Genomic DNA, 12,563 nt, shown 5'->3' on the forward strand with positions numbered 1-12,563 from the left:
GCGCGGCGGCGGCTCGGCGCGGCGCGTGGCGAAGCGCAGACGCTTCGTCACCCGAACGCGGCTAGCGGTAGTCAACGTCGGGCGGCGCCGAATTCCCTGGAATAGTCGGCCAAAATATTTGAAATAATGTGAACTAGAATAATGACACGCACTATTGGGAGGGTGGCTAAGTTTAGGCCTTCAGATTACCTAGCAGAATGAAAATATCGGGAATGTAATTACTAATAGGTGTTTAGATACTCAAGTATTATTTATTTATGAACTTATTTTCATGAAATTACTGTTATTTTAATGAATTTATGATTTTACAAATGATTACGTAGGTAGTTGACAATAAATTATGGATTTTAATTGTACTATTTTAGGAGATTTACTGATTGTTTACTTGAAATAAGCCTTAAAATTGCTAGATATTTTGTTAAACTAATGAAATACACAAGTGGAGTGTACCAAACAGCGACCTTTTCGATAGGAAAAATGGGTTCAGGTATTAGGGTAAATCGTAGGAATGGCACTTAACTGATAGGCGAGACGGCTGCTTCTGGCTGCACTGGTCCTCGCTGGTGGCTGTGGTACTGATAGGTACACGAGCTGCTCGCAGATGTTGACGAAATTCTCGGACTGACGTGGCAGGCTGACGGTGAACCTCGACGGAGTAGAAGCTAAGGCTGGGCGCGGCGAGTTCTTCTGACCGACCTGGCTGGCTTAGTTGTCTTCTATTATAGTGTTCTTGCGTCTGTAGTCCTCCACGATGAATCTTTGGTAGATTTCCTTTTAGTGAGAATTCCTTTGTCTTCGTAGTCGATCCGAATTTTTGCAAATCCGTCCTGTCACGGTCGCCATTTAATGTCCAGTGGTGGACATTTGGAAGTTTAATAATGAAAACCTCAGTTTCTTCGCAATACAGGTTTAATAATCTGAATTCTTGATATTTTACAAAATGAAATTATAGATTTTCTGGCGACGCAACCGTGTACAATATAGAAGTGAGTAATATAAAAAGTTTGCGGGTGAACGTAAAACAAAAAAATAATTATTTGATAGTATCACATCAAAGTGTAACTTGTTGCTATTAAAAATCACTAGGCGTAGGTATGGCGCAGACAGACTTGAATTAATTTCTCACCGGTTCTGTGAAGTTTTTAGTCCGTTTCTGAAAAGAATACATCATGTAATATTAATCATTTATTTACATAGATATTAACATATTAACAATACCTAAGACATATAAAAAACTATCCTAGTAAAACAAACAAACAAAAAAAACCACTACCTATAGCTAAAACGCTTCAAAAAATTCGTCCCCATCGCTGTCGACTGGGAGCGTACCCAAGAGGCTGGCAGCATTACCTCGTTGGATCGCCATGCTGATCCTTTGTCCGAGGTAATAGCCAGCCTTTTGGTCACGAGAAGCGTCAACCGGCAAACACTTATGGACCATTTTCTTAAGAATTTAGGTGTAGTTCCATTCTTTTAGAGCCTTTTAAGTAAATTCATTAAACAAAATAAGCTTCAAAACAGCTAAACGTTGCAATTTACGGGAGACATCCCCAAAACGCCCACTTTTCACTACTATGTGTGCTGAGTTGGGAAGAAGTGGCGCAAAATACCCCAACAACTCAAGCCTGTTTAGTTTTCTTAAGGCTAATGGAACTGCAGCCGAATTCCATAGACCACTTATACGATGTGATAATGAGCAGGTTGTAAATTAGTATGATGTTGTTAGCTCACCCGTATCTCCTCCAATTGTTTGTGAGACAGGGTGGCATTCTGAAATGAAATCATCCATGTTAGTTTGGTGCCACATTCTAAAAGTACGACTTATAGGATAAACCAGTTCCCACCAGGACTTCCCGGGGAACTACTAGAAGTACCCGGATCTTTATACGGGTAAAATTACTTGTAGGCTACCCTTCAGTAACCTACACGTAATGTTGGTATATAATACAAGCTACTAGCATCCGCTCGCGCCTTCGCCCGCGTTGAGTTCGGTTATATCGCGTTTCCAAGAGAATTCTTCAAAAGTCCAGGATAAAAACTATCCTATGTTATTTCTCAAGGTCAACTCCATCTCTGTACCAAATTTCATCATATCAGCGTAACAGACAGACAGACAGTTACTTTCGGATTTATATCTAGTATTAGTTAGTAGGGATATTATTACTTCCGAGTTTCATCCAAATCTATGGTAGTATTTACGTGAAAGAGGAACAAATATTCATACAAACTTTACGCTTTTACAATATTAGTAGGGTTCTTCTCTTCACTCTAAAACATTTATTTCTTACAATAACTCTTCTAAAAGACGGTGGAAAGCGTTAGAATGCGAGTTATTTGTGTTTCTGTCCTTACCGGGGTGGTGGGGCCGGCCGCCTGAAACGAATACATGGTGTTATATTATAAATAATATAATATGTATGTAGTCGTTAATGTATATATCTATGGGCCAATGCAGCCTGAAAATAAAGGTATTTGATTTGATTTGATATTACAGCCGAGACGTGAAGAAATTATATACTGGGGCTTGATTCTGCTAATTTTACTTAAGCAACATACGATTGATATCCAACAAAGATCCAATTACGACTCAATTACGATTAAAGCGTGTGGCATTCCGCTATTCTTTAATTTATCCATTTGTGATTCAATATAAAGAATCATATTGTCTGCAAATTATTTACGATTGCCCAAATGGCAAATGCCAAACCAATGAAACATTGGAATACGAATGTCCTCTAAGGGTAAAACTGCTATTGAGATTCAATTGTTATTCTATTTTCACATTATTTACTAAGCAGAATCGAGCATGTAACAATGTAACTTTTCTAAAATAATATATACCTAGATCTACTTCCTAAGCATAATCTTGGACAAATCTGAGTAAAGGCGAAGGAAAACATTTTGAGGAAACCTGGATTTTACAAGTTTGAATACTCAGATCAAAGAAAGTCTTTGATCTGAGTTTGAATATTAACGCTCATTCCTTCTCTGTGTGAGAGGAAGCCGCAGCCCAGCAGTGGGATGTAAATAGGTTGGTCATGAAAGTGAATAATTTATAATTCTTACGTCGGACCGAAGATATAGGTTTGTGTAACGCTTTCTCTGAAAACAAACAACAAAAGTGTTAGCTATGAGTATAATTAAATATATCAAACACTCGCATTTATTATATTAGTTGGATAGTAATTGCGGAGGATGTTTCTTACAGACGAAGTAAAATTAGAAGAAAAAAATAACTAGTCCACCATCTTGGGTATTCAGCCATGTTGGATTTAGGATGACATCACATAGCTTATCATGCATTGTCATCCAAACTAAATAGGTGTGCGAAATTTCAGCTCAAACGGTTGAGGGCAAGTGCCTTAAAATTGAGTTGTAAAATTCCACCCGAACGCACATACATACATTGCAAGTTAAATAAAAGCCTGTAAAAAATTTGAATTTTTCGAAAACAATAATAAATAGCGATATACAGTTAGGGGTATAATCATATGGTTTACTTAATTATTTTGTTAAGTTAAGGTTTACGTATCTTTACAGAACTCAGCTGGTTTTGACTTCACTCCTCAGTCGGCCATCTTGGAATCGCTCTCTGTCGTGGATCTATGTCCCCATAGAAGACAGAAAATGCAAGTTAACTCCTTACCGTGGAGGCGGAGGTCCTTTTTGTAGTCTGAAAGCAAATCGTCAACTGTGAGTCGAACATACTGACTACAATACATTTAGGTATGTTAATTGCTATATATAATCAAATGTATAAGTAACTTGTAATTAGTTATTTTACATGGGCTATTTTAATGGGCTTCCTGCAGGAACAACTTCCCAATATGTTATTCTTATGTGTATCTAAGCTACTACCAAGTTTCATCAAAATCCAACCATGCAAACCTACATACAAACTGTAATGCAATATTGAGAAACACGTGGCGATCTACGACTACGAAGTAACGGTACAACAGTACCTAACTATTATAGTAATCTGTGGTACTACTCCTATTTAACTAAACTCTTTTGCAAAAAAAACGGGCACCTATGCGAAATCTTAGTTTTAAGGACTTAACGTGTATTTCAAAGGGTTTTAATGATTGTAGTATATTTCTAGCATCAAAAGGGTTAGCCAAGAATGCGTGAGAGTCTATTCTAAATTTGAATATTCTACAATTGCTAAGAAATTGGCTAAACCTTGTTTTGGACTAATTGCTGGCAGAATGTTCATGGGTGTTTTGAAAAGTTTTTGAAGTGATTTTCAGAAAAATGATAATGCAGTTTTAATTAATGATTAATGCACCTTTTTGTTAGCTCAAAACATTTTTGAAAAGCTATGCGTATTTGTTAAAATTTTCACCTGCTCTAAATGGTCTATACGGATGATTGATGGCAATGTTAAGAGTTCCGGTATTTTGGTGTGAAGCGTTCTATTGTTTAGATATTGTACCCATGTGTTTTAAAATATCGCTTTTTTTATAATAAAACACTATTTAGAGGAGTATCAGTACCTTGGGCTGCGACAAAATCAATTTAAGGTAAGCAGTGCCGATCACAACTCGTCTCCTATCAGACTTTGACATTTTTAAAAGTCTTGAAATTCTACAAAATACAGAAAATAGCGCATAGACTGTGAGCACGAGGTCTTAAGGTCTCGTAATCACTGATTTTTAAACAGCCTCGTCTCTTGGGAAACTCCGTAGACCTCTGAAGATCTATGAGTATGAGCGTTCAAATAACGTGTTTTCATCCCACGGACATTTTATTAAATAAACTTGCCTGCATCGAGATTTTCTGGCATCCACAGCACTTTCCTGCTTAAATCATAACAATAATTGGCTATCTGCTCATTTCTTAACAAACATACGTTTGGCCAATAATTTTGAATTCTTGACTCCCTTTCAGCCAAATCATCATTTAGTAACAAGATACCTATGGAGTTATCGAGAGCTTCAACGCGGCAATAAGTTGAGTTTTTAGGTAGCTTTAACCCTCCTCATCATTTTTATGTGGTTATTTTTAACTTTTATCACTAAATTTGGTATTTTTTAAATGTCAAAGTCTGATAAGAGACGAGTTGTGATCGGCACTGCTTACTTTAAATTGGTTTTGTCGCAACCCAAGGTACTGATACTCTTCTAAATAGTGTTTAATTATGAAAAAGCGATATATTAAAACACATGGGTACAATATCTAAACAATAGAACGCTTCACACCAAAATACCGGAACTCTTAACATTGCCATCAATCATCAGTATAGACCATTTAGAGCAGGTGAAAATTTTAACAAATACGCATAGATTTTCAAAAATGTTTTGATCTAACAAAAAGGTGCATTAATCATTAATTAAAACTGCATTATCATTTTTCTGAAAATCACTTCAAAAACTTTTCAAAACACCCATGAACATTCTGCCAGCAATAAGTCCAAAACAAGGTTTAGCCAATTTCTTAGCAATTGTAGAATATTCAAATTTAGAATAGACTCTCACGCATTCTTGGCTAACCCTTTTGATGCTAGAAACATACTAAAATCATTAAAACCCCTTGAATTACACATAAAGTCCTTAAAACTAAGATTTCGCATAGGTGCCCGTTTTTTTTGCAAAAGAGTGTATTTATTTAATTTGTTGTCCTCACCGTAGTGCGCGTGGCGTTACTCTGCGGGATCGCCTGAAAGCATCATGTCAACTGTCAACTACTGTCCATACCGGGATAAAATATAGCCTATGTTACTCAGGAACAGTGTAGCTTGAGCTGAGCCATATTGAAAAATTGGCTTCCATGTGATGACAATAGGGTATTTTAGTCTAGATGAGAAAAAAATTAAAAGTGTATTACAATGATTGTTTAGAGGAAAAGCAATCGGGAAATGTTAGTTTCACTTCGTAAGGTACATAAATATATTTTTTATTGCAGTTTAAAGTTTTTAGGTTTTTTTATCTGTCTTTGAACACTACGAAATGTCGCCGCCATGCTAATGACGTCATTACGGTAGTAAACAACTTTTAACCAAGTGTTTCTCATATTTATATCCACTGGTACTTGAATCCATAATTTGTCTGGTGTTTTTACACTAGTGTTCTCACATTCAGAAACAACACACCAACGATACGGAGCATAATTACTCATTATTAAAATTTTCAATACATATCAAAATATGTATTACTGACAGCTGTAGTTTGTTTACTAACGTAATGACGTCATGACCAAAAAACAATCATGGCGTCCGTTGTGTGCCGCGTTTTCGCGAAATACGCGCGAAATTTGAAATTATGATAAAACAATTAATTTATATTCGTACATAATGTGAGAAAAAAATTTTTTAAAATTTTTTAGAGATATATTAAGACTAAAGAATTTATTTAAGATATATTTCAAAAATGCATGTAATACCCTATTTGAAAAAGTCTCTGTCCACGAAAATTACTAGTGGAAAAATAAGTAAATGTAGAATGTTGCTGGCATGTTGACGATTTCATCCCTATTCATCGGTCACATGATGCTTACCGTAGTATAAGTGTTGCTGGGCTCAGTCTGAAAACAAATAGCCATGTTAACTGTGAGCCGCAAACTGATGGCTTACCGTCGGTTCCACAAAGCTCCTTTAAAGTTAAAGCTTTATTAAATCTATTGCTGACTCTTTCTTTGTCAATAAAATAAACAGTGACGTTTGTGCAACTGACGGCTAATCCCTCTTAAAGTAAGAATTATTATTTTCTGTGTTTACTTTTTAAATCCTCAAACTACTGACACGCGCCTTTTCGTAATTGTGGAGTTTGCTTTTTGAGTCCATTCAGTTCACAACTGCAATTTTATTTTTTATTTCTTTTCATTTATTTGTATCAAGCATCTAAGGTCAATGTTAATGTCCTGTGGGAACTACATACTGTGGGGATACAATACAGCCTACTTTACTCGGGAACAGTGGAGCTTTCCAATTATTTACTTTGCCACACGCAACACTGCCACTTCAGCTGCCATATTGAATTGGCGTCAACATGATGAAAATCCGAAAAAGAGTGGAAAAGTAAGTAAAAGTAAAACGTAGGTATATGCATCTTATCTCATCAATGCTAAAGTGATTGCTGGCACCGTGACATCTGCTGCACTGTACAACTTATATGCTGAGGATTTAATCCTATTCTTCGGTCACATGATGCTTACCGTAGTATAAGTGTTGCTGGGCTCAGTCTGAAAAGAAATTGCCGTGTTAACCTGCATACTGATGGCTAACCGTCGGTTGCCCAAAGCTTCTTTAAAGTTAAAGCTTCTTTAAATCTATTGCTGACTCTTTCTTTGTCAACAAGATAAAAAGTGTCAGCAATAGATTTAATGAAGCTTTAACTTTAATAGACGTTTGTGCAAGTGCAACCGACGGTTAATCCCTCTTAAAGTAAGACTTTTTACTTTTTGAGTCCTCAAACTACTGACACGCGCCTTTTCGTCATTTTGTGATATTGGTGTTTGCTTTTTGAGTCCTCAAACTTTAACTACCGCCATGTTCGGTTACCAACAGGACGTTAATAGTAATTTTATTTCTATTCATTTATTTGTATCAAGCATCTAAGGCAGAATATGGTAAATGGGTAATAAAACTACCCTATACTCTCTCGTAAGTTAAAAATAAAATCGTAGATCGCGATTTCACACAAATTCCACGGAAAGTTACAGTTTTCGACAGTTGATGAAAATGAGATGCTTACCACAGTTTCCACGTCGTCGACACTCGTTGTATTTATTATTATTTTTGTTGCTGTTGGCTGAAAACAAATCATCATGTTACTTGTGAGAGTAGAACGTATTTACTACAGTTTAAATATATCTTTACCGTGTATTTACTGACCACGATACTTGTTAGACACAAGTCACACGACAATATAAATTAAAGTAAGACCGCAAGTGAATTATAAGGGATGATAGGCTCATGTTATTGAATTGGAATGAAGATATTTGATCTCTGCTAAACAAGTTTCACTTTCATTTCAAAGGAGCTTGTTTCGTGAGCGGCCGCAGATCTGCCGAATGTTTCACAGATAGGTACTAATTAAGTTGCATTATTTTTAACGACACCGGATGAACACACTACTCATACACAAATGAGAAAGACAGTATAAGTTCATCACCGAGTATCGGACGGCGGGCCGCATCTCGGAAGTCCTGCTGGGTCGGAAGGGGAAGCCGTCCTCGTTGTCGGCCAGGCCGTCCAGCTCGTCCTCGATGTCGCGCCCTGCCATCACTTGCTTCAGCACATCTGTGAATATCGCTGCATTGTACACAAGAAAACGTGCAATAGGTAATGACTGCTAGTAGTGGTGGTAGTCGAACACTCAGCTGGCCTGAAAAAGTGCTTGTCATCATCCTCCTGCCCTTATCCCAATTTTATTTGGAAAAAGTGCCGGTGTTCATTTAAAATTACTTAGGTACCTGGTAAGAAATCCTAAAGTCCACACTTGCACAACACATTGCAAGAATATGAAATCCTTATCTACTAATATATAGAAAGAGAGTTTTTTCATAAAGATTTCACGCTAATCAGTCCGGCTGAGTCCACTAAGACGACATATGTAGATTTATGGTACTCTGGAAACTGAGAGGAAATTTTTAAGATCACTAGTAAGAGCTTATTAACTCTAACCATGTGTCCTTGTCCAAGCGTGGTGATTAACGCTCAATCCTTCTCTGTGTGAGGGGAGGCTGCAGCCCAGCAGTGGGACGATAACAAGCCTGATGATGATGATGATGTTTCCCTTACCTTGTATGTACTGCATTCTCTGCGGCTCGATGGCGTTGGCTGGCTCCTCGTAGCGGCGCTTCCGCGAGACCGTGACGGTCACAGGATCCGTCAGGAGAGTCGCTATCGTGTCCGTCTCTACGAGCAACAAACAGAGCCGTTTACACTGGAGATCACAGATTAGCCTTGTAAAAAGGTAGGTAAGCCATAGCCACATAAACGAAATATGTAGGTAGATGAAAATATGTAATTACGTGCGTACGCAAAGTGGGAAAAAGAAACTTAAGAAAGTTGTATGATGTAATGTGATAATAGCCAGAAAAAGTTGTATGCGTTATGAACTCCTTCAAAATACACTCTTTTCTATTATTCTATGTACTCCCTAGTGCATTACCGTACCCCTACGTAGGTACTATCTTCCGTTTGCACTACTTGACTACTACCGTGTACTCCCAAACACATACTTCTCGATGAACTCTCTTATATTTAATCCCTTAAGAACGCCAATATACTCGTATACTCGTACAGTTAGGCAACTAACCATCATATATCGCGTAGAAGTCTCCCTCCTCTTCCTCCTCGTAGTTCAGCGCCGGATCCCTGTCGTAGTACTCATTATACGGCGAGTCGTCTTCCCCGGCCGCCCCACCCAGCCCCACCAGCGCCCCACCCAGCAGGAGCAGCGCCGCGCCCCACATGCCGCCGAGGTAGGGGCACTATGCACTTGACCTCTTACATTCAACTAACTTGCACTAACATACTATACTATATTAAACTATAACTATAAAAACATGCGTGTGGCTGTCAGACTGTCATGCTGGGTGATGTCTATGGTGATGTCAAGAACAGAAGTCACAAAATGTCTATTGGATTGTTATTTCGTAGAGGTTTTATTCAGTGATGGCTGTTTCTGGACTAACCAGTCTAACCAAGGGGTATTGGGTTGGCCGGGTAACTGGGTTGAGGAGGTCAGATAGGCAGTCGCTTCTTGTGGCACACTAGTACTAGTACATCCGGTTAGACTGGAAGCCGACCCCAACATAGTTGGGAAAAAGGCTCGGAGGATGAGGATGATGTTTCTGAACTGACGACCTATGGCGCTGGGGGCTGCCTCGCAAAGACTGAATATCGCATGCATCAATTGCTGTCTCTATATCGATCATCATCATCTTCGGTTTAGCTTTAATTTCACCCTTAGAATATTTTATTGTAATCCTGATGACATCCTATCCAGGCTTGACAGCCTATCTGTCATCCACAATCATATGCTTCTAGCTTGTTCTAGCTTCTGCCGATGCGATCGCAGGAGGTCACCGGGTCGTGACCCCCCGAGTGTGGGGATGTCGAGCGTTCTTTTTTGGGAAGTCGACTAAAAAGGACAGTCGCACAGAGACTATAAAACGAAGAATAATTTCATTAAAATAAAACCCGCAAAGAGAAACAAACATTTGTATTTATTACTTATACATAGTTTACCTTAACTGTACACGTCTGCAAACTTTAACTAAAACAAACAAATAATACTCTTACTACGAACAGTCGCCTCGCCAATATTACACGCACTACTCCCGCAGTGTTGCCATATTCGGAAAACCGTAGTGTTGCCACACTCGGGAATCCTTTTTTTCTATCTTGTAAATAAGTTGGTATATAAAATAAATGCGTAAGCAGAGAATTAAACAATATAAATGAGCAATTTTTTTTTCAACAATACATATTTTTCCTTTCATTTAATGTTCACTAAAGAGACGCTCAATAAATGCAACATATAATACTTATGCAGTGTAATGAATGCGCTTGAAAATACAATTTCACGAATCCTTTCCATTCCCAAAAGAAAGTTATCTTAAAAATATTTTAGATAATTTCTGAGACAATATTCTTTTGCTTGGTCAACAAACGTCGTCTTTTTACAAAGAAGATCAAGCAACTTAAGTTAGTTTATAAAGAGGAACATGTAGTTACAGCTAGTCACCTACATATGCTATAATTTACAACACTCGCGTCTAACACTAAATAAATACATTAACAATAGTTTGGCCCCGAACTTAACTACTACATTATTATCTTATTCACGACATAACGCCGACAAACGGGAAACACACATTATTTAAACACAGAAAACATTGTAAGAACTAGAAATTTTGTAAAAGTATATAATGTTATAAACAATAAAAAATTCACAGTGAAATTATACATGGTGAAAATTAAAGTTTCTTTTTTTATTATTCGAAATGTCTACAGCCCTTGTGAATGAAATACAGGCTATTTACAGCCAACAATTATATTAAAATATTATTCTTAATACCACTGTGTCGTAACTAGTACTTTATAAAAATAATTTGATGTCGTTTACCGATGTAGTCATAAATATAATTCAACAAACACTTTATTTAAATGTCGCTCAACAATTAACAATTTAACTTCAGTATACATAACTCTCACCAAACTTAATGGAGGTTCGCAACGAAATTCCTACTGCGTCAATACCTCGCCGCCCGCTGATCACTAAACATAGTTTGTGCAGTGACTCGTCCAATATTTCAGCGTTTATCAACAAGATAAATGTAAGTTTTCTTAAAACAACTGCTTACTTCAAATGTTCACATTCAAATTTCAAAGTACACAGTTGTTTTAAGAGAAACTGACTATCTCTAAATGTTTGTCAAGAACTATAGGTATAAACATTATAAAAACCCACACACTAAACTAGTATACAAACAATTGGACGGACTCGTGTAGTTACTATGTAATTATTATTAATTCTAAATAACTATAACTTAAGAGAAGTGATCTCCACATTATATTGAGCAAGTGATATATCACGGCAGATCATTATGATATGTCATGCTTATGAAATTCACATATTATTATATGTTTACGCGAAATTCTTCAATATAACACTTCTGTTCTGAAAATACGAGTAACTAGCTTGGCACGCGGTTTCACCCACGTCCTGATGAAACTATATCTCCCACATAGATAAAAAGCAGCCTATATAGTATATGTTATTCCGGTATGTAATCGCCAAGTTAAGTTTTATACAAATAAATCTAGTAGTTTTTGCGTGTAAGAGGAACAAACATATGTCCTTTTATATTCAAGTAGGATTCTTTTGCAAAAATACAAAAAAATTGCATGAGTTTTGGAAAAACTTGAAGCATTTCATATAAACATATAGTTTTAACAATAGCTTATAATATAGTACTAGCGAGTCTACACTTGTGGACGGACATATAAATAAATGTATTAGTAGATATTGCACCGCAGAGTTACACTATACACACACATATTAATATTAAATAAATACATTTTCTTTAAAGTAACAAAATATTGAATTATTAAGTACATTCGAGTTATTTCTTAAAATATAGAACACAGGAGGATATGAATTTAAGTATTATGCACATATATGAAAAAAAAAATGGTCTGGTCTGTTTGAACTAAAATTTACAGGGTTATTTTTAACAAATAGGCACTATACGATATGTAGGATTACTTATTTAATTATCAAATAATTTTTCTTTTCTAACTTTAGACCAAACACGCATTGTGCTAACAATTTAGTATATTTTGTGCATTTCGGGACAAACACAGCAAAGGTGAAATGACCACAAAACCAATTTTGAAAAGTCGGTTAAGCATAAATATTTTAAGTGCCAATTTCATAGACAGCCGATTACGTAAATGTTATTTACTTTTCAATGAAGCTACAATATAAGCTTCAATAAGCTAGATTTTCGTGAAACCTTTTTTTGTCAATCCTTACTTTGTGAAATCAACAAAAGTCACAAATACATTTTATTTAATATCAAGTTGTTTCGCTTAAAAAAGTCGTGGTGGC

General features: G+C 36.6%; 1 protein-coding gene and 1 long non-coding RNA gene across 2 annotated transcripts; both read right to left on the reverse strand.

Moving 5' to 3' along the window:
- Positions 1-1,126: 1,126 nt before the first annotated feature.
- Positions 1,127-6,523, reverse strand: LOC135118972 (uncharacterized). The gene is made up of 7 exons (XR_010277896.1): positions 6,496-6,523; positions 5,626-5,658; positions 3,647-3,673; positions 3,067-3,102; positions 2,353-2,373; positions 1,732-1,770; positions 1,127-1,153 (listed from the first exon to the last, which is right to left on the reverse strand). It is a non-coding gene; the product is annotated as an uncharacterized LOC135118972 (long non-coding RNA).
- Positions 6,524-6,910: 387 nt separating this feature from the next.
- LOC135118973 (uncharacterized) lies at positions 6,911-9,527 on the reverse strand. The gene is made up of 5 exons (XM_064042221.1): positions 9,261-9,527; positions 8,741-8,857; positions 8,112-8,239; positions 7,692-7,748; positions 6,911-7,179 (listed from the first exon to the last, which is right to left on the reverse strand). The coding sequence occupies exons 1-5, from the start codon at positions 9,415-9,417 to the stop codon at positions 7,138-7,140; spliced, it is 501 nt and encodes a 166-aa protein (XP_063898291.1). The 5' UTR covers positions 9,418-9,527; the 3' UTR covers positions 6,911-7,137.
- Between the last annotated feature and the right edge of the window lie 3,036 nt (positions 9,528-12,563).

This window comes from Helicoverpa armigera, chromosome 27 (genome assembly GCF_030705265.1).
Source record: "Helicoverpa armigera isolate CAAS_96S chromosome 27, ASM3070526v1, whole genome shotgun sequence".
Lineage (NCBI taxonomy): Eukaryota > Metazoa > Arthropoda > Insecta > Lepidoptera > Noctuidae > Helicoverpa > Helicoverpa armigera.